Source organism: Stegodyphus dumicola, chromosome 7 (assembly GCF_044657685.1).
Source record: "Stegodyphus dumicola isolate Sdum_Otavi_A_Nest chromosome 7, ASM4465768v1".
Lineage (NCBI taxonomy): Eukaryota > Metazoa > Arthropoda > Arachnida > Araneae > Eresidae > Stegodyphus > Stegodyphus dumicola.
The window spans coordinates 21,818,750-21,846,300 of NC_140774.1; the positions used below are offsets into that span (position 1 = coordinate 21,818,750).

The 27,551-nt window shown below is 35.8% G+C and overlaps 2 protein-coding genes across 3 annotated transcripts in view; one reads left to right on the top strand and one right to left on the bottom strand.

The window, feature by feature from the left end:
- Positions 1 to 27,551, top strand: part of LOC146996120 (uncharacterized) — a 408,015-nt gene that overhangs the window by 232,434 nt on the left and 148,030 nt on the right. The gene's annotated exons all lie outside the window — the stretch shown is intronic.
- The window catches only part of LOC118197750 (neprilysin-2-like), a 52,516-nt gene continuing 29,953 nt past the window's right edge, over positions 4,989 to 27,551 (bottom strand). The window contains exons 6-9 of the mRNA XM_085819754.1: positions 20,751 to 20,849; positions 16,858 to 16,934; positions 10,693 to 10,808; positions 4,989 to 5,229 (exon numbers count right to left, since the gene is read on the bottom strand). Coding sequence (XP_085675880.1) covers positions 10,787 to 10,808; positions 16,858 to 16,934; positions 20,751 to 20,849 — 198 coding nt within the window. The 3' untranslated portion in view covers positions 4,989 to 5,229; positions 10,693 to 10,786. The remainder of the gene's footprint in view (positions 5,230 to 10,692; positions 10,809 to 16,857; positions 16,935 to 20,750; positions 20,850 to 27,551) is intronic.

Sequence of the window (27,551 nt, forward strand, 5' to 3'; positions counted from 1 at the left end):
AATTCTGAACTGGTGCATTGAATTTATGGAGCATGTTCCTCCTGGGGCGCGGAGGAGAAGAGAGAGATGTCAAACACAAAAGAAACTAGAAACGAAGGAATTCAAGTGTAAATCCATCAAATTAATCAAATATACAGTTTACCAATTCTGTCTAACTGAGATACTGGAGATTTACAACACAAAAACAATTACTATCTCTTCTCTATAAGAACACCAGGAAGCAACATATAAAATCCATCTAATTCGCTGCTAGGTAAAACTGTATATTACTCATTTATAGTTGTACAGTTCCAACATTTTAATTAAAATAAAATTCCAGCTGTCCCAATAAACTGCTATCGCAATCCACCTGAGCTCACCTGCGGCCGAACGGTAAAATCTCTGAACACTGGTAGTTCCGATTTAGTTTCCATTCCAGGCGAACGGGCTGACTGCATGGGTGTTTTCGTGGTTTTCCCCATGTGTAACGTGTATACCAGCCAGTTTCAAGTTATTCACGAAGACATTCCTTCCTTTAGGTAGATAGCCGTAGTGTGCTTTGCCATAGTCAATTAAACCGAACCAAAAACCGCAATTCATCTGGATAGTATTACTTCTTCCTAATACGTGTTTTCTATCCTGCAAGTGAGTAAACGCTTTTTTTTTCCTTTATCACAGTTTATTTCAACAATATTTATAAATTTTAATGACCACTGAATATGCCTTATTTGCCTAAACATACAACCCATTCAAATAAAATAAGCAATAAAATTTATTTGCACACGGTGCAGCAGATTCCAAAACTGAAGCCATAAAGGAACCACAGCATTATCTGGAATAATTTTCTTCGCTTTTAGTTTTACTTGTGTGCAAATGAATTGAGTTGTCGACATGCAAGAAACAACTGCAATAAAATTACCAGTGTTTCGTATCACTGTTTCTAATAATCAAAAATTCTTTCATCTGCTCATAAAGTGCTGCAATGTAGATGTCGCTAAGATTGAGTTTTTACCGAAAGTTATTGTACATCTTAACATTACATCTTACAGATACGTAACTGTGTTTTGAGGATAACAAGGAAATAAAACAGTTAAAAAAAAAAAAAGAGACTTCTGGTGTGAAAGTAAATGTGAAAAACTCCAAAAGGGCACTTTTGTTTTGTAAGATTGCATTCTGAGCAAGAATTCTTTTGCAAATTTGATGTACTTTTAGCAGTGAAAGAAAAAAAATTCTTGGCATGTTTATTTATGTCTAAAAAGTTAATTGTATGCCAGAAAGTGATTCATGGTTTTCTAAAGAGTTTTATTTTTAATTTTGTTGAAATCCTGCCCCCTACAACTAGAAGTTGGTCAAGTGGTGAACAAGAAGCTTTCAATGTTAAGAATAAAAAAATCTGTTGTGTATACATGATTTCTGTTGATAAACTGTCCGATAAAAAATATGTTGTGTATACATGATTGATACCGCATGATTTCCTTGTACGGAATATTAAATTATACGCATTTTTTCCTGCATGTCATTTAAACTTATACCATAAGCAATGAATTGACCATATGAATTGAATTAAACCTACTTCGTCGATAACGCATAAACCACAGTACTATAAATGCGCTTTTTAAAATTCACTATATTATATTTATTTACCATAGCGATACTCTGGCGCTAGGTTCACGTAACAGCATTACATCTCATTCATTTTATAACTCAGAATGTACCAAAATTACATCATCTGAAGAATTATCTAATCGTTGCCACAGAATGCTATGTAATAGAATAAATGTCATTTATCACTATAATAGCTGCAACAGTAATTCGAAAGCATCTGGTCTCAGTTATTGTTGTTGCGAGTTGTTAGTTCAGCGTGGACTGAGATATCTCCGAGTTAGCTTTCGCTTTAAGTGCGCTTCACATTGCATTGTGTTTAATGTTATTAGTAGTTTGAAGTGCAACTACTGATTGTACTCTGTGATACTGTCAGCACCTGTACGAGTATTTCTGTGAAAAATTCCAGGACTTTAAAGTGCTTCATTTGATAAAAATAAATTTTATTAACCTATCATCGGACCTGTGTGCATTCAGTCTATTACGAACGTGTGCGCACGCAAAAGTATATTTAAAATCTCAATCTTCAGAACGATTACTCCTCTTATGTATTGGAGTTTTGCTTATGTGAAACATAAAGCGGGATGCCAGACAGATAAATAAGTGTCAAATGCATTTGCTTGTCATAACCTTTATAACGGAATAATTCTTTTTGACTTACCTTGTACATCACATAGACTGTGAGGTTTCTCACTGAGAAAAGAACGTTAAACTGCTGCAGCACAATTTACAGAAATGATTTTTGTTACCAGATTAGTAAATATTTATCACAAAATGAAATAGTAGATGAATGAGTTCTGAGTGTTACGTTAGATCAATTGGTAGAAATTTAAAATATTTCAGTAACCAGATCAGTCTTTCAGATTTCTTTGTTGAAAACATTTAAGCTTATTTATGGAATCAGTTTTTCGAAATGAAAATACTAAGTGAAGACCGAGATAAGCTCGAAGGCTTGCAAGAATATAAAGTGAGAACTGGTATTTAACACTTTTGCGGCCAGCAGAAAATGCAGTATGAATATTACTCTTCCGCAACAGCACATTTTGAAGGCTGCTGGCATCAGTATTTCAGTTCGAATTCTTCCAAACTGGACTTCATAGATGTGGTTTGTATACCCGCAGATCCATGATTTATGTGTTTTTAAATGCGAGCCATTAAGCTGCCAGCAGGAGGTAAGCACAAGAACATATCAAGGCAGCTGGTATCGAACTGAACGGTGGCTTAAGTGGATTAAGTGTAAGTTTGGTAGTTTTAAAGTCCGAGAACTTGAATGATATGGGGTTTTCAACTAAGTTTTGGTTCAAGAATAATACTAAGCTATTTGTCTTGCTTAGCACACAGCACGGCTGTATTCATGCTCATATTCTATTAAAGTTTATATTTCCTGGCGAATAGCACATTTTCAGACTTGTCAACCTTAATTATGATCTTCCGCTTCTTCAGCCAGGACAGTGAAACACAAAGAATCTATCATGAAGACAGGAATTTATGATTTCTAATCCGTGAAATCCAGAACGATTAGTTTGTAGATAAGCCCCACCCGACATACGTTGTCAAAGGTTAATGTGAAAATGAAAATTCATCAAAGAAAGAATTAAGCAAGGTAGCCAATTAAATTTGACTTTAAAACAGCAAACTAGTAGACTGCAAGTTTAGCGAGAGTATAAGAAAACCTTAACAAACCCTCTTGGATTCACTTTCAGATTTTTTTTTTTTTTTTAATTCAATGATACCGTAACTTGAATATTTGCGCCTTTTAAAACGCTTTTGCAATTGGAAGTCTACGACCAACTTTTGCGAAAATAAAGGCCGGGTGATGACTTATGTTTGCATGATGCGTATACATAAAGTATAAGTAAAATTAAGGTACCGTAATTTCCGGAAGAAAGGCCGCATCAGCGTAAACGCCGCACTCGAGAAAAATGGCGGGAAAAAAATTAAAATTACACAGAAACGCCGCATCAGCGTAAGCGCCGCAATAGATTAAATTGCGCGTGACATCGTCGTGGGCCGTATAGATGCAAAAACTCAACCTAAGTCCTGATATATGACATACCAGTTAAGAAAAATGCATGAAATGAAACCATAACTCAAAAATAAATTAAAGGTAAGAAATGTATAGCTTCTGTGCCGTTTAGAGACATTTTCAAAAATTTTCCGCTCCCTTCTTACTTAAAAACTATTCAACAAGTACTTGTACCCAAACTGATGGGATCTGTATTTGGCGGAATGCCAAGAAAAATCCATTCATGCTGAAGGGAAAATACGTCAGAGTTCGTTATTGCGAGGCAGGTGGAGTCGTGTCCGCCTTTGAAAAAAATTGCAGAAAAGGCAGGGGTGGGGAAAGGATGGGTCCTGGAAGATTCATCGAATCACAGAGGAGAGAGACTATTCAAACTGATGAGAATGTTGATTTGAAAGGGGGAAGAATGTTATTGTTCTGAGATCTCGTTTAGGGTGAATAAGGCATGTAGGTCCGTTCAACTTTTGAACCATAGGCACTCCAAAATTTTCAAATCATTGGCATTGGCATAGGTCCGTTCAAGGGAAAGAATGTAAACAAAATAACGTTCGCAAAAAGCAACTGAGTGGTCTTTTGTGTGGGAACAGCACCAGTCTATGCACAATGACAAGGCCATCCAAACTATGTACAATGAACATCATAGGAAATATTTTATTTTCAGTGCACCTAAACGCCGCATGGGTAGAAACGCCGCACCCGCTGAAAATTTAAGTTTTAAACACATAAACGCCGCGGCGTTTCTTCCGGAAATTACGGTATTTCCTCTCTCCTTACCTCATGCCTTCGTGGTGTCAGTTGAAAATACATCTGGCTAGCAATCGAAAATTCTAGAATTCGAATTCAGGGGAAGGCGATGCTTATTCTTCACAATTATAGAAAGATTCATAAGATGTTGATAAAAATGACAAAGAAATTTGTTTTCCTAATACAAAATTCAGTCATTTCTGTAGTAAAAATTTTATGAATAATAAGATGCAAAAGGAAAAATATGTTGGTTCATAGCTGACATAAGGTTACTAATTTGAGATTTCACTAAAAATGAAGACGTTGTATTTTTTAGGATCTCTGATATTAGTGACAGACATTACCTTCTGACTCTAACATTATTGTCGCAGCATAAATTTAAGAGATGGGAAGAAATGTAGATATTTCCTTTCGAATTCTGAAATCACAACCACTTGCAAATCTCCAGAGTTTAAAATATTTGAATCTTTGTAATTTCGAGTGAAATTCAAATTGGCTTCTCTTTTTCTATTTATATTAAATAATATTCGTTTTCTTACTGCGAAAAGCAGCTGTCTAAAAATCATATTGGAACTGAACTGAGAGAAAAATAAGGGAAACAAGTGTTAAAATGTATGAAAAACCTTTTATTTTTTAACAAATGAAATTATTCACAGCAGTAGATCTGCTTAAATTTACATATTCACCTAAACCAAAACCCACACCCATTAAAATAAGAAAAGAATAATACTAATATTCTATTCGCACTTTATTTGAAATCTGAATTGCTTAGACGGCTTTGCTACCAGACTTGGCACTTATTTCTTCTATTCATTCTTGTATTTAAAGCACAGCGAAAATCTTGAACAAATTCTGGTAAGTTGGACATTGATCCTATAACTCTAAGAAAGAAAAAAAAAAATCATCTGTTTATCATATGTACGTACAATTTAGTTTATGAAAGAATTCTTATCATGATTTATTGTTAATTGATTAATACATTTCTGGCCATTAAAATTAATACACCACGAAGGTGGCAAGTAACAAACGTCAAATTTGCATCAAAGGTACTGCATGCAGGATATACAAATGACTAACATTCCAGCACATGCGCACAAAACAGGTATGGGTAACAGCATTTATACTGTGTATAGATTGAGAGTTTCTAATTTGGAAACAGCATAAAGGTTTAAAAGGTTAAAAGTACCATACCTTTAAGCTTTCTTTTTTGGTGCAACAAATTTAATGGCCTGTATTACATAAAGCAGTCGTTTCCAAACATTTAGCTGCGGCACCCCGGGAAGTCGCGCCTCCTCACGTGGGGCGCTACGAAATGTTGTAAAAGCTTCATAATTAATTAATCAGGACATTTGGTCTAACTAAACCAAAAAGAAAGTGAGAAGCTAAAAATATCTAGATTTTTTTGTGTCTGTGGTTTCTGTTTACTTGACCATGTATAAAAGTAAAGTCGCCGGTGCAGAACATTCTTGAGGTTTGGATGTTTTTTGGAGGAGTTCGGCTGGTGACTTGGAGAGTGTAGGACGTGTTTTTTTGAGTGCTCCGATTCTACCTCGTGCTAGCCTGCGCCATTTTCGCCGCCATCTTGGATGGTTTTGTGCTTTTGGCTTCTACCCATCTTTTTTGTGATATCATCTTGGATTACACGATTATTTCTGATCGATGTTTATTTCTCGGAACTAGTGTAGTGCTCCGCTTGTGTTTTTTGAAAATATTTTCGAAGATTTCTTGTGCTGTGAAAGTGTGATTTCGTCCCACATGGTGGGCAGTGACTTCCCGCCGTTACCGGATAAGGAAAAAATGGATGCGACAACTGTTAGTGTACAACTGTGTGATTTCAGCTCTGATCTATTGGACTACGGAAACAGGATTCTGAACTTGGACTGGCAGGAACTTTATGCGAAAGAAACATGGAATTACAATGATTTTTGTCGCGGTGTGGAGATGGTTGCAAAAATTAACACGGATCTGATCGCACGGGGAGACTCGTGTAATAATATTCTCAAACTGGTGACCGACAAAGTGATTTTGAAGGACATCCGGGAGAATCTGAACAGAGAGCAAGCAATTGGAACGACACTGAGATCCAGCCTTGAAGGTAAGTGCCAAAGTGCTGCTTCTGCCCTTGGTTGTGATTTAAATTCTGAAAATGTTAAAAGTGCATGTAGAAATGTTTTAATCAATAATCTTTTCTCTATTGCAAATGACTTGAGTTCATGTAAAGATAATGCTATGTCTAATGGTTTAAATGATTGTAATCAGGCTGAGTTAACGAAACCTAGGCCAAAGCGCCCATCAAAAAAATTCTCTAAGCGCTCAATAAATGATGACAGGGACGCAGATGGTTTTATTCTTCCGAAGAACACTGCGCGCCCAAGCAAAATAATAAAATGTAATGCTGAATTGCCACTGGCAAATAAATTCGAAAAATTAAGCACACAGGATATAAATAGTAAACCTGATGATGAAATTGATGATGTAGTTATGGAAAACGTTGTTGTGAAAATTCCCAAACCCAAACCAATAATGGTAAAACCGGATATTAAGTTCAACGACTTTATGAAGGTGTTGCGTGATAATGTAAAATGTGAATTTGCGGGCAAGGTGCAGGGGGACTTCCTCAAAATCTTCCCGGAAACCGAAAATGATCATCGTACTATTACCAAGTTTCTTGATGACAGAAAGGTTGACCACTATATTATTCTCTCTAAGGTTGATAAGCCACTCAAAGTGGTTATAAGAGGGCTTCCAATTGATTGTGCTACGGAAGATATTCTTGAGGAATTAACTAAAATGGGTTATAAAGTACGTAAAGTTGCCCAAATGCACAGGATTAGGACAAGAGTCCCCATGCCCTTGTTCCAAATTCACGTTGAACGAACCCCGGAAATTGAAAAAATATATGATGTTACGAAATTCTTAAATTTTTATGTGAGTATCAAATCTTACAGAGTAAATGGGAGTGTTGTGCAATGTCATAATTGCCAGTACTTCCATCACTCATCTGACAACTGCAAGTTGAGACCCCGATGTGTAAAATGCGCTGGCACCCACAAAACTGAGGATTGTACAAGCAAATTTATTAACGATGTTAAATGTTGTAACTGCGGGCAGGCAGGACATCCTGCGAATTATCGCGGATGCCCTAAATTCCCAGCTCCTCAGGGTGCCAGAACGCAAAATAAGAAAGTATTACCCATTAAGGAAAGTTATGTCAAACCAGGAATTTCCTTTGCAAATGTTGTGAGCGGGAAAACTCCCCAGAGTACGGATGAGGTAATCAAAAATGAAAACATTGTACAAACTGCTACTAAAACCAATAAGCCAGTTAATAGGAATGATGTGGGCCTGTCTGGCCTTCTTGAGATATCTAAATTAATCAAAGACATTGTTAATATGTTCAATGGAATTTCTTTTGTAAATGTTCTACGCAAGATTACTAACAAAATGCCTGAACTACAGGCTACCCAAAATACTGTAGACAAATTATTTATACTTTTTGAATTATTTGAAGAGATTTTTGGTTCTGTAAATAATGTATAGTTTGAATACTGTGTTAAACATAATTACATGGAACGCAAATGGATTATCTCATAGAATTCATGAGCTAAGAGATTTTATAAATGAGTACACTCCTGATGTTATGTTCCTACAAGAACACAAGCTTGGCCCAGCCACTCCAATTTACGTACCAAATTATGTTGTTCATAGATCGAACAGAGCTCCGACAATCTCCCGCCCAAGAGGAGGTGGAACAGCACTCCTGATTAAACGCTGCATCCCACATCTTCCAGTCACAATACCGCAGCTTTCGGTCGTGGAGGCCTCTGCAATATCACTCACAACAAACACTTCCACAACATACATTCTTGTCTCCACTTACATTCCCCCAGGACGTCATGTTTCTGCAGTCCTGGCTGACTTGCAAATATTACTTAGTCTTGGTCAACACATTATCCTAGGTGGAGACTTAAATGCACGACACCGCGCGTGGAACTGCTATAATTCAAACGACACTGGACGTGTAATTTTCAACTTAGCCCACTCGGCTGGATTACACATAGCAGCTCCGAAAACCCCAACACGGTACACCACTAGGTCCACCGGGATCCTTGACTTCTTCCTGCTCGGAAATACCAGTGTTCCACTGGATATTTCCGTGCTGGACGAATTGTCATCGGATCACAACCCGGTTAAGATGATTCTGGACATTAGTAGGTATACTACAGCAGACACAAGAGCCTTTAAAACAGACTGGCACATTTTTGCCAAAGCTCTCAACAACATACACTATACACACCCTACGATACAGACTGGGAATGACATTGATAGTTTCATTCAGGAGCTCACGGAAAATATCAAAGATGCACATGAAAAAGCTAAAATAGAAATAACCAAAAGGAAGTATGCAAGAAGCAGAGATCTTCAGGCACTAATCAAACAAAGAAATGCTGCACGGAGGCTTTTTCAACGGACTAGATGCCGAGAAGATAAAAACCAGTTCAATCGCCTTGCCAATACAGTCAAGTCTCTCACACGCGAGCAAGCACAACAAAGCTGGACCAGCTACCTTAACTCACTTTCCACAGATGATAACTCTCTGTGGAAAGCTGTTTCTAGGTATACAAAATGCTACAATAAAATTCCGCCCCTTAAAGGCCCCACGAGGATTCATTACACCGAAACTGAGAAAGCAGAACTGTTAGCAAAGCAACTGGAATCTCAGTTTTGCACGAACAACATACATGATATTTCAACAGAACACATTGTTTACTCATTTCATAACAATATCACAACAAATACAAACATAAACAACATCCCTCCGGTTATGCCTTCGGAGGTTCTTGACTGTGTCAATAAACTCAAGAAGAGGAAGAGCACTGGTTTGGATGGTGTCACAAACTCCATGTTAAAGAACCTGCCATTAAAGATCATATTCATCCTTGCAAAGATCTTCACCAGGATTATGCAACTGCAACACTTCCCACAGGCGTGGAAAACGGCAAAGATTGTACCCATCCTTAAACCAGGGAAATCAGCTTCTGATCCAACTGCCTACCGACCGATCAGTCTGCTCTCCTCCATGAGCAAGATATATGAAGCCATGCTACTCACCAGGATCAATGATCACTTGGAGCAAAACAACATCCTAATCCCAAGCCAATTCGGTTTCCGGAAAGGCTTGGGAACCATCAACCAGCTCTACAGGGTGGTAGAGCTTATTTCTGATGGCCTACACAAGAGGAGAGTAACTGGCGGTCTGTTTATTGACATAGCCAAGGCCTTTGATCGGGTCTGGCTGGAGGCACTAGTTTACAAAATACACAATCTGGGTTTCCCAGATTACATCACAAACATCACTAAATCCTACCTAACAGGTAGAAACTTTGTCGTTCACGTCTCAGGAACAAATTCTAATCTACACCCCATAAGGGCAGGGGTCCCTCAGGGGTCCCTTTTAGGGCCCACCTACTTTAATATTTACGTGAACGACATCCCTACAACACAGGACACAACACTGGCTATGTATGCTGATGACACAGCAATCCTCACACAAAGTGCATTTGCTGGTTCAGCTATCCAACATCTACAAAATTACATACATGCACTGGAGACTTGGCTCACACAATGGAAAATAAAAGTAAACATCGATAAAACGCAAGCCATCCTGTTTACCAGGAAAAATAAATTCAAAAAAAACCTAGTTATGTACGGCAGTTCTATCCCCTGGGCCCAGCAAGTCCCTTATCTTGGGGTGATCCTCAGTAAAACTCTGTCATGGAATCCACACATCACAAATATTATTAATAAGTTTCGAGCCCGTAAAGCTCAACTCTTCCCCTTAATTGCTCGAAACAGTGTTTTGTCTATAAATAACAAGTTACTCATTTATAAATCCATATTGCGTCCATTACTATGCTATGCATGTCCTGTATGGGCGTACTCATGTAACAGGTATCGGGGCAAATTACAAACTGCCCAAAATTGCACTCTTAGACAAATAGCCAACGCACCCTGGTACGTGCGAAATAAAAAAATTCATGAAGAACTGGGCGTTCGCCCTCTTAAATCTGTCTATTACAAAATTGCAAAAAGGTGTCATAGCAGGCAGCTCGAAATTCAAAACCCTGCCATTAAGATACCTGAGTACGACCCATACAATCTGGACAACAAATACAGGCCCTTGGCCATATTAAATGAATGGATTATGTAATGGCATAGCATAGTAATGTATTTCTGCTTTATATAATTTTATCTTTTTTCGCAACACCTTCCTTATGTATATTTATTTAATTATTGTTGTCGCATTCTTATTTATGTATGTATATATGTATATATTTATTTACCAAGGGCTGGTATCACTTTGGGCACTGCCTTGTGCTTAACATCTTTACTTCCAGGTTTTTTCACCACTCGACAGCTTTCTGGCCTTCTAGTCCTTTACAGCAATTGATAAGGCAACCTGTAATACAGGAAATAGGATTTTCAAAAAATTCATAATATACATAAAAATGTTAAAAAGTATAAAATATTAAAAAAAAAAAAAAAAAAAAATTAGACTAATCTGTAAAAAATTAATGAAAAAGCAACAAATCGAAAAGTCTAAATCATATTCTACAAGGGGTAGGGCCTTCGGCCCAGGTACCCTGGTGTACCAAGGCACCGTTCCACTGGGTTGCAGAACATTCTTGAGAACCTGCAAAGCTGCGTGTTCTCGATCCCGCTTTATCTCAAGACAATCTAATGTGAGAACTGTGGCAAGGCTTCTTTCCACGGCTCATTCCGTAAAAAGAAAAACTTTTTTTTTTTTTGTACTTTTGCTACATCCCAGATTTATTAGGAATATGGTCCCGTGATTGGACAAAAATATTCCTGGCGATAATCTCAGTGGAAATGCGTAGTGGTTTCCAGCCTTATGAGGTTTGAAATAATTTATTTATACAAATGCCAGACATTTGGCCACTAAGCCTAATTATTTGAATTGGCCTGAGTCCGTTAGTATCTGTACTGATGAAGTCTGGCTGCTATGGAGAATTAGAGGCACTTATTCAAAGCAAATCACCAAATGCACAGTTAATTTATTTCTACTGGCCGTTCTACTAGGGCGATTCACGAAATTTGCGTTTTTCATGTCTCGAAAGCGCAACTTAGGATATGTATTAGATTTATATATAGCATTTCTCTAATATAGGTATCTTGACACAAAATCGGACCTTGTTCTAAAATGACACGCTAATTGTTTTACATATTTCGATTCTAGGACTCAAATCATGCTAAAGTGCTAAGTTTTGTAAAATTCGCACGAGTAGATTTTAAAAAATTAGCTCTCAAAGTCCTAGCTCCTATATGTTGATTGAATTCGGTATATATTTCTTAATTTCTCTTTTTTATTACACTTATTTAATTCTTCCTTCCAAATTTATTATTTATTTTTAAATAATTGTTATAAATTTTTCGAAAAACAATTTGAATTATAATCTATAAGATTTTTATCATCATCTTAAAGTAGATATATTTCTAAGCATATCTGCAAAAAATTAAAGATTTTATTCAAAATTTCCTAAGATATACGTAACTTAACATTTTGGCGCGTTTAGAAATTTGGCGTATAAGCGATAGTAACGAAAATGTGGTTTACGCATTTTGTTAAAATTATTAGAAAGTATAAACGATTACTTTTTTTCTCGCTCGTGCACAAAGAAAAAAGGCAAACGAAAATAGGTTGCTATAAATTAAAAATTTCGCCAAGTGGACTATTGTTTTCGTTTTGGCATTTTGTGTCGAATCACTTTTAATGGCGTACCACTTTTCAAATTGTTGCCACCAAATGTTGCAGCCCTGCATTATTTTTAAAGAAATTAAATAATGGAGAATCTGTGTAAATGTATGTATAATGTATGTGTAAATGTATGTACATTGTGATTAAACCTACAGCCAACCAATTTTGAATGACGTAATCTTACTGCGAATATGGACATCTGAAAGCCCAAATTTGAAATATGGAATTTGTTTTATTATCGATATCCTATTTTGCAAAATTTTAACGAATTTTTGATTAACAAACTCAACGATTTAACAGCTAGCAATGGCAGCACTCTGCGGTGGAGGATGAGAAAAAAAAAAAAAAAAAAAATTTTTATCTCCAGCGCGCGGAACTGTGTATCGAAAATTCTAAAGATATGCACATTTTAAAAGTATTTTGCGACACTGCTGTTGAACTGAGTTTTACGCTTTAAGTGCAAAGAACATGATATTTAATAAATAATGGTAACACACAAAACTTTAAAGAAACTCCCCTTTGGACATCATTTAAAAATCTGAAACATTTCAGATTTTTTCCCCCCCGCAGTGTAGCTTTGAACTGCAGCAAGAAATTTTAAGAATACAAAGATACAGAAGATTTTACTTGACGCCATTTTTTTTAATAAAACTAGCATATTTATGCGACATATTTGAAAAGCTGAATCCCTTTAATCACCTTTTGAAGTCAACGGAAAAATTGTAAGCTAAAAAAAAATTAAATTAATAAAAATAAATAAAAAAAAACCCACTCAAACTATGCGGAAGAAAACTGAATGAAAATGTAGGCAAATATGATTTTTAAAATTATAGCAATTTTTGGTATTAAATGAGTTTGATCTTTCTCTAGATATGAAAACCATGTTTAAAGGGCACTTTTCACAGTTATTTAACACAGCTATTATTTAGTCTTAGAAATACTTTAAAATTGAAAATTTCGATAGATTTGCATGGATTTAAGATCCATTTAACACTAGTCTCCGTCTGAATTTACTTCTGCGGAAGAAAAGAATGTTATCGATTTATCTTGAGACAACAATTTGGAAGAACATTTGGCAGCATGAATATGTAAGATCTAGTTGGTCTATTTATCCTGCAACTTCTTGCAAAGACTCGAAGGCGAATACAGGAAGGGAAGGGTGTAAAAGAAAGACCATGTTTCTCAACACACTAACTTACAGACGGCACAGACTTACGTACTTACACAGACATCAAGTACTTGTGGTGATGAACTTAAAAGTTAATCTAACCTAACCTTGAAACAATAAGCCGTACCGCCAAACTGGCACACCGGCAACGTAAAACAAGCCAAGCAAAGATAAAAGACTGGAAACTAAACTAATAAGGACAACTCGTCCTTCCACTCCCCGCCCGAGGAAAATGTGTCAGTCTCGCCAACAGGGTCGCCTCGACTTTTATTCAGAATAATACATGCAAACAAAAGAAAAAAATATTTACAAATCATAACATAAACAGTGAAATTCCATTACAGATAACAAGCATCATCACCATATGGGGCATTCATTGTACAATTCATTAACCAAATTCCATTAAATAGAGTGATATAATAGTTTTATTTTGACAAATTTATTTAGACATATTAAACGAGATAATTTCTCATTTTCTGTTTTTGCTTAAGGTTACTTAACAAGTTAAATCAAATATAGCTTCACGATATATTGTGTTAATAATAAGGTAAATCATATTTACTAACATATTATGTAAAAAATGATACGGCTAATCTTTAGAATATGGTAACAGATAGTTTGGCGACATTTTGGTAAGGCGATAAAGGTTACTAGCTAGGACTTTAGCAATAATCTGAGAAGTACACAGTTCGAATCATAGATTTATTTTGTCTCAGAGAAATGAGAGATCATGAGACATGTAATGTGACATTTTCCGAAAAATTCCGATCGTGATTTTAGCTAATAAGTACTTAGAAACAATTTCGCTGCTAAAGTGCAGAATCGTCCACTTATTTGTTTGGCGCTTTTAACAAGAGTAAGAAGAATTGGATTTTTGTCAATTTTCTTTGACCTTTTTTAAGTGAAAATAGGTCGATGTGTACATGGATAAAGTCAAGAGTGTGCGCAGTGCCATTTTTGGGCAATTCTGGGATGTTTTTTTAAGTGAAAATAGGTCGACGTGTACATGGATACCGTGTATGTGCAATTCTTAAAAACGTGGCAAGCAGTTTGCGATTCTGCACTTTCTCCCAATTTCGCACCTAATCTTCGTCATGATTAAGCATTTTTGTTCCATAAAAGTTGTAGTATAAGCGTAATTCGGCTAGCAGATTATTGGAAAGAATGTCGAGGGAAAAAAAAAAAAAAAAAGCCTTTACTCTGTGAAAACAAAATGGCGTCCAAAACAAAACTAGCAGGTTGCTGTAGCAGGGTTGGTTGCCAAATCTTCGCCAAAAACTCGCCAAGTTACCATAATGTAAAGATTCACCAATGATACTTATAGAGTTTTTATGTCTATAAAAAGCTCGTTCTGTATTACAAAAATAATCTAGTCCATACATACATATTAAACTTATTAAATAATTCTGCAAAATAATCAATCTTTAATTAACAACGAACCGTCCTAGCTTCTATACATAATTCAAATAGATCTTTGCTTACATAACAATGCCTACTGATCTCCTAGAATAAAATATTGTTGATTTTTTTTTCTTCTGACACCAGTTGTTACGTTATTTTCTTCCTTCACGTTCGTACGGGGTTCGTGTGGATTTGGAGTGAATAACGACGACACTACTTGATGAAGTATCGAAACACACTTTATTGTCCAATATTGTCAGGACAGCTCCAAAACACGTTTACAGTCGTCGATGAACTACTATAAACACACTGACACGATCAGCGACACAGCCTCCAGGTTATCAGGCTATCACGGTGAAGACAGCTTCACGGCAAAGTACTAGAGTACAGCTCCCGACTCTGCTTGGTCGTTCTGGCAACTCTACGTACTCTCCACACTACAACTTGCGATGCACTCGACGACACACAGAGCACAGCTCCCGACTCTTCGGTTCAGTCGTTCCCAGAGCTCTACACGCTCTCTCGACGATGCACTAACCGCGCTCAACTACGAGACTCTTTCGATGCACTCGACGACCCACTCGGCACTCGCTGCCCGGCTGTCAACTCGATCGACTCCGCATGGATTGACTCGCTAGACGAGACACCAACTCGATACTAATTAACCCTCCGCGTGCGAGCAGGGTTTTATATAGCTTTTGGCTGGTGTTCGGGAACATTCTGGGCTAAACCGGTAAGAATTCATTCCGGAAGATTCTCCATCCGTCCATGGCATATCGCCAATTTTGTCGCCAAATGTGGCAACCCTGCCTTCCTTGCTATTTTATGGCAACCCTAAAACTGCTTTGCGTGGAAGCCATCTTATCGCGCCTGTACATTTCGTAACACTATTCATACCGATTTAACTTCATAATGATTTTAGTAATACTCAATCTGGCTTCTTCAGTTATATATATAGGAACTTTCCATTAGCCTTCGCAATGATCCCATATTTCGTTCTAATAGGTTCTGTGAGTGGACAGCCCCATATATAATGCGCGAAGTGCCAAAGAGAGAAATTATTTGCTTTTTATGAAATCTAAAATAATACTTAGGAAAGCGATCGTGTACCGTTAATAATTCATTAATAAATCTACTGCAACATAGTCTTTTCATATTAACCTTTGGAAGAACCCTATATACATTCCTTCCAGTCAGGTCACAATCCCACTTTCCTGCCACCTTTGTTAAACTTGATCTTGTAAAGTTGTTTTAATTGAATCTATAGATGACGTAACTTAAAAGGTAAGATAACAACTAAATTTAAAAGTAATTAGTGTTAAACTACACAATTCAATTTAAGCTAACAGGTTGACTCAGAACCAACACCGGCAGAATAATAACTCAGCGTCAAGAATGCTTAACCGATATTAAGGTTAAAAGCTAGAAGAAAATAGCAGTGTACGTTCCCAACAGCGCTGACGAAACAAATCACGCGCTGACGAAACATTTCGGTCCAACAGTTTAAATACTCTCGGTCACACTAATTCATAATCATCCTGGTGAGGTAACGCAAAGGAAATGAAAGGACTTAGGAAAGTCTCACAAATTAAAATAACTATTAATAAAAATAAATAAAACCCTACAAATAAAACGTAAATATGTAAATATAATATTCTAAGCGATAAGGCTCAGCGGATTTTTATTCCATTTTTGACGTCATATTTGTGCGAAGCTGGGTTTTCGGCGGTCGCTGGAATAAAAAGCAAGCATACAGCAAAAATCAAAGTAGAAAAGGAAATGAGGGTGGACGCATCCAGCTAAATTCCACGATTTGAGAAAATCTGCAGTGATTTGCAGTCTCATCTACCACATTCATTATTATTTAATATCTATAAAGTTAAAAATGAAGAAATATTAGTTTTATTTATTTTTACCTCTTACTTACGACTAGTCATACTTTTACTTCGGGTAGGGCGCCACGGAAAAATTTTACTTGAAAAAAGGTGCCACGACTCGGAAAAGTTTGGGAACCACTGGTATAAAGCATGCATTAAATATTTATGGTGATTATGAAAAAGGCTAATATGGTTCAATATAATATTTATAAACCAACCAATAAGTCATGCATCTTGTCTCAGGAAAATTCCTGTAGTTTAATTAAATCATTCACACTTTACTCACCTGAACTTCTGTGAGATAACTGTCCCTGCGCGAATACTTTCTTGCATATATCCTTGATTTGCTTTCTCACATTGTACCTAAAACACATTTATAGTTAATATGTCTATAAATGCTTATATGGTATACAAATATATCGAGCATGATTCAAAACGATTGCGCAATTAAATACAGTGTTCTGTAAATTTGGGCCTATCTGAAATGTCATATAAAATTAACAATATGTTGTATGAGAGTGCGTTTTGCATCTAAGGCTTACAGTCAAAGAGGATTCCGTTTGGCAGTCAATGCATTTTGGTTCATATTTTCACTGCTAGATCTTTCTGTTCATTTAATATCACGAAAATGGACAAGACATAAGCACAGTAAAATTTGTGCCAACTTTCAATGCGTTTAATTTTGAAAGAGAAATCACACATATTTATCAAAAGCTACTGAAATATGCTGTACGCAAAATTTCGAAAATAAGTGTACTTATGGTTAGGTTAACTTATTTGAATATGGCATGGCACACCCGAAAAGATGGATGCTTTCGTGAAGGAATTTACAAGGGAAATTGCTGATATTCACGATAATGAAGATACACGAGTTTTATTTATTTTTAAAATTATATGTTTTATTTAAATACGGGTACGTTTATTTAGTTTAAGATACGCTTTATTTAGTTTATAACCATAGCGGAACAACCACGGATAGAAACCATGTAACAAGCCCTTTCGCCCGAGATCAAACGCTTGTTGAACCAACATTCAGCGATTTTAACTACTCGGCCACGGGTAGGGTTGGTTTAAGTTTAAAGGCGTCTGTAACACTACAACGGTCAAACTCACCGTTTTATTACTGCATTATTGAAAGCTTATAAAACTAATTTAGTTTTTGTAAACAGCCTTCATAATAATAACAAACACCTTTTCAAACAGTTGGAAATTAGTTTAATAGGAATTTTGCACAGAATCGTAATTTTTGCAATTCCGATGTACGAAGGCAAAGTAATGGGACGCCCTGATGCTGATAATGCGCTACAGGCCCACCTTCTTCCGTATCTTCAAAGCATCCTAAACTGCTCTTTTTTGACAAGATAATGCCCAGCCCTACATTGCTGAGATTTTCTTAATGTCATTACAAAATGCTCCCATGGCCGAACGATTACTCGATCATTACCCAATCGAGCATCTGTGAGACATGCTTGGGCGGCGGTTGAATTCCTCCACTTTTTTATGAAACGAAGACGAGCAGCGGGGTAACATCAACAAAGACGTGGCGAACGATAACCATAGGGTATAATTCTGGTTTGGTGTCCTTTTATTTAGCCGAAAGGCAAAATCGTGTAGTTGAGCCAAAATTTCTTTCTCCTCCCCACACAGAAGGGGAAACGAAGTAAGTTGCAAATAAATAAATGCTCTCCACTTATAGCCAAGACCTTGTAACTTTGCTCGCATTGATTCGAACTTTAATTACCTCAAATTTGGCGACCGGTTGCCAAAATTAGCATATAAATTAATAGCATTAACTTATACAGAGCAGACTTCTTACGTTTTCTCCGTTCGATCGTATTTCAAACGAAATTACTCAGCATACATTATAATTTATTTAGATTAGGTTAGTTAGTTAGTTCTAAGCACTGGCCCCCAGTCTACCTAGCAGGCGAAAACTGCCATATGGCAGGTATATTAGGTATATTTTTAAAGTAGGAGAGATCAAAAATGAGCAATGCCCTGGCCGGGACTCGAAACACGGACCTCTCGAATACGCGCCGAGCGTGCTGACCACTACACCACAAATGCATGCTGAGAAGGCGGGAGAAATACCTTATATTATTTTTTTTTAAATTCAGACAAACTAAGTTAAGGAAAACTAAAATGCGTGAATTTATTAATAATTAATTTCCTTAATAAGTATTAAAAGTAATTTGTTTAATCAACTAGCTTTATATTTATTTAAAAAAGCACATTATTTAAGACATTGGTAAAGCTTTGAAATTTTATTCTTGGAATACGGTACTTTCATTTTAATTTACGATTATTAAATTAAATTAAATTTCATAGCAGAAAATATAAAAATTGATTCATTGAAATGTGTTATGAATTTTATTATTATTTAAAAATGAAATGAAGGAACAAGCGTAACATGTATGGCAAATGGCCAATTTCTGATTTTTTAGTTCAATCTCATATTTGATATTTTATCGTTAGGCTTACAAATTGTAATCAACATTAATGAATAGTTAAAGCTTTAAAGACATTGTAAGCAGTTTAAAAAAAGAAAGATTTATAAAAGTGAACTTTGGGAGATTTATTCTAACCCGTTTATCTCCAGAAAAGGAAATTATGTATTAAAATGCTAGTATACCAAAAAAAAAAAAAAAAAAAAAAAAAAAGAAAGAAAGAGAGGAGGGGAAAGCGAATTAATTAATGCAAAGCATTCTAATAAAATGAGAAAGCCACTTTAAAGAAAAAAGAGCAGAAAAGTTAATAAAAATATGTTTCTAAGGCATCTTTCTGAACTTGTATTACTCTGGTTAGAATTTAAGATGGGTCTACATGTCGTCTGACCATCTTTACGGTTTCAGGAGTTAACATTTCCTTTCGGTAATTCAATATTTTAAATAAAGACTTATTATTCATTTTGGAATCATACTTAATTTCTCTTGATCGCACTTCAGTATTTCATTTAAAAGCTTGTTTTCATAGCTACATAAAATGTGACCTTCAGTATTGAAAATTTTCCACGTTCAAGCATCATCACAAACGACTGACATTCACTTTCAAATTATAATTCATATTTTTATTACTCTGTTATCATATATTTCTATATTTAAAATTTAATATATCGTAAAATAATTTCCGGTTTCGTCCTTTAGAGTTTCATCCTTATGTTCAAAAGTGTAGCGCGTCATCCGCTGCTATCCCCTCTGTCCGTACTGAAAATTAATAAACTCTACTGGATGAAAATCTTCCAAGAAGACATCCCTCCTCTTAGGCAGAGTACCCTTGAATACTTTACCACAATCAAAATAAACTAAACCACAGCAAAGTTTAGAAGCGAGCTGAAATTCATAATTTAAAGTGTGAGTGAATTATTTCAAAGCAGGATACATGCAGTATAATAGCTAAAAATTTCAGGCTCGTTAACAACATTAATGATTGTTGTTCATTTTTTCAAAGTAAGTTCCACAAAAGAAAGGAATTGGGAAATAAATAAATAATAGAATTACAGAGCAGCAAAATACCCGTTCAATGTTGCTATGAATATACATTCGTACGCATATATTTAATTGTTGGTATCAATATCTGTTATTTTAAAATATGAGCCTTAAAACATCAGAACTATTATTTACGATTATTAAATAAAATTAAATTTCATTTAAAGCTTAGAAAATATTTCTGATTACTAAAATGCCGGTAAACCAGCTACCGGTATTACCATAGAAAGCTGGTAATACCGGTTTACCATACCGGTATTACCAGCTTTCTATGGTACGTAGATGACTGAAAAACGTTTCGCCTCATACTAGAAATCATACTTAGTGTAGCACAGTATGACAGAATATACTCATCACAAAACACTTGAAACATTACGGTCGTTATTAATTTTGCATTTTATTGATTATAGGATGCAGATATAACTTTTTTTGATTTATTAAAGTGGTGCAGAAAAATATTAAAAAATATATTGTACGGATCTAACCCTGCATTCATAACAAATTTATTCATAACAATTTAATTTATACTTCAACACTTTTCATTTTGATGCTTTTGAATTTAATATAATTTTTTGCTTTAAGAGAAGGAGTATTATTTTACTGATATTTAACTTTTTTTTTTTTTTTTTTTTTGCTCAAGTAACTTTTGCCTTAAAGGTATTTTACTTCATACAGTAAAAGTAGACAGACTTACGTTCGCTGCACTTATCCAGAAAAGCTGATTCTGCGTATAATGATTCAGTGCCAAGGGCTTTAACTCAGTTTGGTGTTCCGCTACCCATGCTCTATAGGCCTGTGGTTAAAAAAATAGAAAAAGAAGAAGGAAATATAATGTACATAAATATGATTTGAAATCAAAAATCGTAACTTTAAAGAATATATAATAACGGAATGTGTGAGAAATTTCCGCATTTCCACACACCTGCATCCCGGCGAGTACACAGACTGAAATAAATCTATAAATGTTCAAGTCCTAATCACAGTATTTATCTGTACATAATATAGGAATTTTATTTTTAATGCTTTTAGCATTACCACACAATTTTCCCTAAAAAAAAAATTGATTTAGCTAAATAATGAACTGAGATGCTTTAAAATTACTCCTAATTGAGATTTGATGCCATGTTATGCTCATCTGAATGTATATTCCAGCAGTCATTTTGCTAATTGATAATCAAGTTTATTCATTTTCTCACGGTACCGTCGGGTGTGATAATTTGGAAAAGAGAACCTTGAGAGAAATGTTATTAAACAACCGGTATTTTTAATCAAATTATTTTTTGTTCTTTCTGTTTTTCCACTGGCTTTCACCCAATGCAAAATTAAGATGGGATTACCTGAGGCTGGTGATAGATTTTAAATAGGCTGCATTATGTTTATCCAGCAATCAATAAACCTTTGCTGTTATAGTGTTGAAGAGTGGTTGATTACTTTTAAGAACATACAGTAAACTGATAAGAAATGCCGCTGTGATCAGTACAGTGGTTAGACCGCTGGTTGCCTTATCGTTAGGGACGGTTCAAATCCTAGAAAGGGCTTAAAATAATGGTGAGCTGAAAGCCCTTTCTCGAGTTTTGGTGATTAGCGGAAGAGGGGTGAGAGATCATGGGATCCGTTCCTTGGGTTTTCTCCTTCAAAATTGGAAATGAGCTTTCCGTTTCTTACAGGTATAACGCTATTTGTAATAATTTCCGACAACTGCGTTAGGTTGCAAGTATCTAGCCGTTGGCACAATAACATCTAATAAGAATTAGCTGTTTAGGACAAAAGATCAGATAAAAGCGAATCATGTCCGACGCATTGATAGAAGATGTTTCAAATAAGACTGAGCGCAGACATTTTTTGAGCTATTTCTTGCACCTTTAATATTCCTGACGATCCTGCCTCTATCAAATTCCGACACTTGCTGGTAAGCATTTCCTCTTTTTATTCGAGGCATAACGTGGTATTCTGAGCAAATTCCAACCTTACAAAGCGCTTTCCGAATGAAAAATCCACTGCACAGCTTTTCTTTTATGCAGTACTTCAGATGTCGTTTCTCCCTCTTGGTGTCGTTTAAATGCGCTGCAATTCCTTTCATGTGATTTTGACGTTTGTCGGATCATTCCTTCCTGGTATTGCAATTTTAATGGCCAGCAGTGTAGAATTTCTGCTTTTGAGGACGACTATACTCATTACAGCAGTGTTTACGTGTTTTAGGAAGTAAGAAAATCGCACCTTGCAGTCGGCAAATTCAAGGGTTTATTCTAATTTTTGCATTTTTTGAATTTTGCCGCTGCACAGCGTTAGTTACAATAAGCTCTAAGGATATTTTTTAAATAAATATGATCTGGCAAGCACTGTCATTTCACTAGTTATAAAATTTTAAATTTTCCACACCCAAGATCTGAAAAACTGCTAATTCTCAGAAGTGCTACTAGTATGATTGGTTTGAAATATTTGCTACTGGTGGTTGAAAGTATCGTCTTATAAGCGCTGTTCGACCCGACACAAACCTAGGGGAGAAAATTCGCTAAATACTGGTAGTTCGACTGGTATTTATATCCTGAAGAACGGGTTGCCTGTTTCAGTGTTGCTGTAGCTTTCTCCATGAATAATGTGAGTACCTACTTTCCAGAGTTCATCCATCGAGGTGGGTTTGCTCTTAGACAGAGCTCTTATCAAGAGACCAAAGGTACGTCAATCGACAGGCGAAATGTCAGGGAACTTCACAGTAATGCGTTGAAAAAGTATGTGAGTAGTACCTACACCGTCCTTCATTATTTCAAAAAACGTTGTGATGCTTCTTGCTTTATCTTGATGAAGTTTCACTCTTTAAAAATCATTTGGGTAAAGGAATGGAATTTCTTCCGTAAATATCGGACATACAACTCTCTCTTGAAATTACATTGAGTTGATTTGAAGATCTTTCTCCACTCTTCTTATTTTGAATAGTTTTATTCAAATTGTAAGCGAATCCTGCATCAATAATTAAACCCTTACTGAAACTTTCTTTGTATTGAATGGGAAAAGATTTGTACACTTTCCTTTACTTTTCTTCGTTTTCGATAGTAAGCATAGTAAACAGATCAATATTTTTAAATAGTAGACTTACGTTTTTCTATCGTGATCTGGATTAGCAAACATTATGACGCTTTTTCGGGCTATGGAAACACTTGGAATTTCGAAACTACAAAATATAGGGACTTCTTTGCGTTTCATTTGACAGACGAAGGTAAACAAAATACAAAAAGAAGGCTAGAGAATACAAAAAAGAATTTTGAAATTTGAAATAAGGGTTTAGCCACAGCTGAGTTACAAAGTTAGCAAAAATCACCGGAATTTTGATGGTGCATCCTCACTCAGGCGCATTTTCGGGAGATATTGTCACAGAAATTATATTTATTGTTTCTGCTGATGTTCATTTAGATAAGCCCATGTTTTATCAAGGATTACAATGTATTTCCATTTATCTCATGCTAAATAGTTTTCATAAAGTGTTCCACATGCCGCTACAGAATCTGGCGAACATTATGTTTTTTAAGCTTTTTAATTTGTAAATTTTGATTTATTATTTTATTTATTGCTGATGCTGATGTTGATTTCTCTGTTGGCAGAATTTTTTTTTTTTGTTTTTTTTTTTGTTAACAATGATTTCATTTGAAAAACATTAGAAACAATAAGTGCGTTTTTTTTTTAATGTACGGTTCGAGATTTCTTTCTATCTAAAACTAATGATTAACGGTTTTTCCTTTTCCGATTAATAATTTTGCTTACTCTGAACTTAGAAACTTTAATACCATTTATTTCACAACGTTTTTGAGTTATAAAATAGGAATATTTCTCTTCGGAAGGTATAAAAACATGTCTTTCAATCCACAGTTTTTTATATGATATATTTTGAAAGATGAATAAATTTAAAAGCAGCAGACTATATTTCTCATTTCAAATAATAAGCTTTTGCCAGAAATTTTCATTCTAAAACATTCGCGATAATTTAAGCGATTTGTTCAATTTCTTTCAATTTTTATTTATTATTATTAACTAAGTTTAATTCAATAATTTAATATAAATTTTAATTTTAATTAATTAATTAAATATAATGCATTACCATTTTTGTAACTGTTTTTCAAGTGCAGATGATTTTCAATTGTTGCAAACCTTAAATTTCTGAACGTTCTCACTTTTCCGCAAGAATATCAGGAAAAAGTTCCATACTTAAAATATTTAAGGGAAAACGGAAATACACTTGGCATAAGCTACTCTAATATTCCTGAATGAGAACTTTGAACTGAATAGAATTACTGAATAACATTCCTAATACGAAAGGTAACAAAATCTTCTACTACTACCAGATTGCGGTACTTCAAAAAATAATTTCAGATTTTATATTACGCCCAAAGGGGCTTTTTTTTAACGTTCTGTGTGTTACCTTTATTTATTAAATATCATGTTCTTCGCACTTAAACAGTACAGTGATGCCATCTCTCGCTTTGAAATCGTTGAGTTTAAGTTTTGCAAAATATGAAATAAATAATAAAACAAATTCAAAATTAGGGCTTCCAGATGCCCATATTCGGTGGAGGATTACGTTATTCAAAATTCGGTGGCTCACCGTTGTTTTACAACACAATGCGAGAAACATACATACATCCATGCAGATTCTTCTGGGCTAACGCCCTTTAGGCTAATAAATAAAAATAAAGAAATTCATAATCTAGACTCCATAACATTTTTACTGTAAAAAATGTTAGCTTGTAGGGTTTATATTTATTTTAACTAACATTTATTTTAAGTTTAAACTATCTTTCCTGTCAAGCCTTGCTTTCCCCTGGAACTGCCAATGCCAGAGTATGTAAATTTTTAGTAGAACGCGCAAGGATTCAAATTATCAGCGGAAGTATTCTGAGTTAAATAGAAAGGAAACGAGTTCGAAGGGTGCTTTTCTTACTTCACGAGCGCGGAGGTAGTTAGTCAAAAGTTGAAGAACCACGCGTTTCGGCCTGTGTGCTTGCCTAGGCAAATTGTTAATCTTTCAACGTAATATTCAGAGTTTGCTGAAGTATCAGCGGTAGTGTAAAACGCGGTGAGGTTAGTTACGTTTAGAGAGCCTCGTAGTTAGTCTCTTGTTATTATCTCTTTTCAGTTTCTTATTTTTATTTTACCGCCGGGTCGGCGTAGTTTGTGAGCGTCAAGAGCACGCATTTGTACTTTCTAAAGTTGAATAAAAAGGGACTTAAACCCTTCTCAAGACTCTGTCTAATTTCCAGTTTCAGCAGTCACCACTTTGTTGCGTGCAGGTTGGAGGCGCGCAACTTTACATTGGCGCCCGAACACTCGTCGAACTGAAATGGCCGAAAATCGGACGGAAGCCGCGGGACAACAACAAGAAATGGCAAGCCATTTGGAAGGATTTGGATACCTGGTCCAGACGTTGAGAGCGTAAATCAAGCCAAACGTCAATTTCGACGAAAAAAATTCGGTGGCAATGTTTCTAGAAAGCCTAGACAATCACTTTCAGCTTTACCCTGTGCCTAAAAGACAAAAAGTTGCCATCGCCACATCTGCACTGAGAGGACAGGCCGCGCTATGGTGGAAGAATATAGGCAAATTTTTATTAGGGGAATTTGGAGGCCAGACATATACATTTGAAAATTTCAAAAAATCGTTATTAAAGGCCTTCCCCATAGTGAAAGATCGAGCAAGGCTAGAAGCCGAACTATATAGTTTCTATCAACGGGCTATAGAAGAGTTAACGGACTTTATTCTGCGAAAAATTAAATTGACGGATATGCTGTATGGGAAGAAACCCGACGCGGAGATTATTGAAATAATCTTACCAAGATTGTTACCTGTTGTTCAAGACTACTTCGAAATTAGAAAACCAAGCACATTGCAGGAGCTCTTCGAATTGGCGGTGAAGTTTCAAAATCGCAGAATAGCGGAAAAAGCTAGAGGGGCATCGTATTCTCAAGGGATCCGAAGGCAATTTTCAAATGAGCAGACCAGAAATGCAAACCGCTCTTATGGGGGAAAGAGCTATCAAGCTAACTCATCGAACCTCGAAGGTCAAGGCCCAAAAAGGAAATTCGAAAACAAACGTCCGCGTACCCAGAAGGCAGAAGTTAAAAGGAAAGCTTTAAACGACTAGAGGGGCCTGTGAAAGCGAGGGTCCAGAGCCCGGAAGTTTTAAAAAAACCTTCAAAAAGACACTTAAATACGGTCATCGTAAAGAACTCACATCTACCAATTATACAAGTCCTGGTTGGCGATGTACCAGTAGAAGCCCTCATCGACACAGGAGCAGAAGGTAATTTTATGAGTGAGACATTTTTCAAAAATAATTTTTATAGGTTACGATTATTTAAAAACAAAACACAGAAATTATAGCGGCGCAAGGAAAAACCTGTCACTGCATCGGGAAATTATCATTAAACATACAGGTAAAAGAGGAAAGCCTCAAAATATTAATTTTTGTAGTAAAACATTTGCAAAATCCTCTTACTTTAGGTATGGAGTTTTTAAGGGCCGCGAGGGCCAAATTGAATTTTCAGGACAGTTCTATTGTGCTGGAGATGGACCAGAGTGTGGTGGAACCCGTGGAACAACCGCAAGTTGACCTTAGCCATTTGAATGACCATGAAAGTCAAGCCATCCAGCAAGTGGTGAGTACTTTTTCAAACTTGTTTTCAGAAAGGCCTGGTAGCTGTCAAATAGTTACGCATGCGATACAGTTAACTGCCGAAAAACCTTGTAGGACTAAACCGTATCGTTATGATAAACAAAAAGACCTAATCATCGAAGAACATATTCAGGAAATGTTAAAGAACAAAATAATAACGCCCATAAATAGTGAGTACGCGAGTCCAGTCGTACTATGTAGGAAAAAGAACGAGTTTCCTCCTTCGGATAAAAGGGCTTGGAGATTTGCTATCGATTACAGAAAACTGAATAGTATTACTAAATTCCTAGTTTACCCTTTGCCGGTTATAGAGGAAATTATTAGAAACATTAAATCTACTAGATACATGACTACTTTGGACTTAACGTGTGGCTACTATCAAATAGCTATGAGACCCGAAGACATATATAAAACCGCGTTTATAACAAAATCGGGCACTTATGCATTTTTACGCATGCCCTTTGGGTTGTGTGGGGCCCCATCAACATTCCAGAGAGCTATGGACATTGTTCTAAAGCCTGTCCTAGGAAAATCGACTTTAATCTATCTAGATGATATAATTATAACGAGTAGTACGTTGGAACAACATATTAAAGATCTAGAAGAAGTGTTTAAATTATTAAAAGAGGCCGGTCTTACAATTAACGCCTCAAAATGCAAGTTCGCAACTAAAGAACTTAAATATCTGGGTTATAAAATTTCGCAAAACGGTATAGAAACGCAAGATTCAAAAATAAAAGCCATCAAGAATTTCCCACCGCCCAACACCGCCAAGAAACTTTCTTCTTTCCTTGGGTTATGTTCTTACTATCGGTCATTCATAAAAGATTTCGC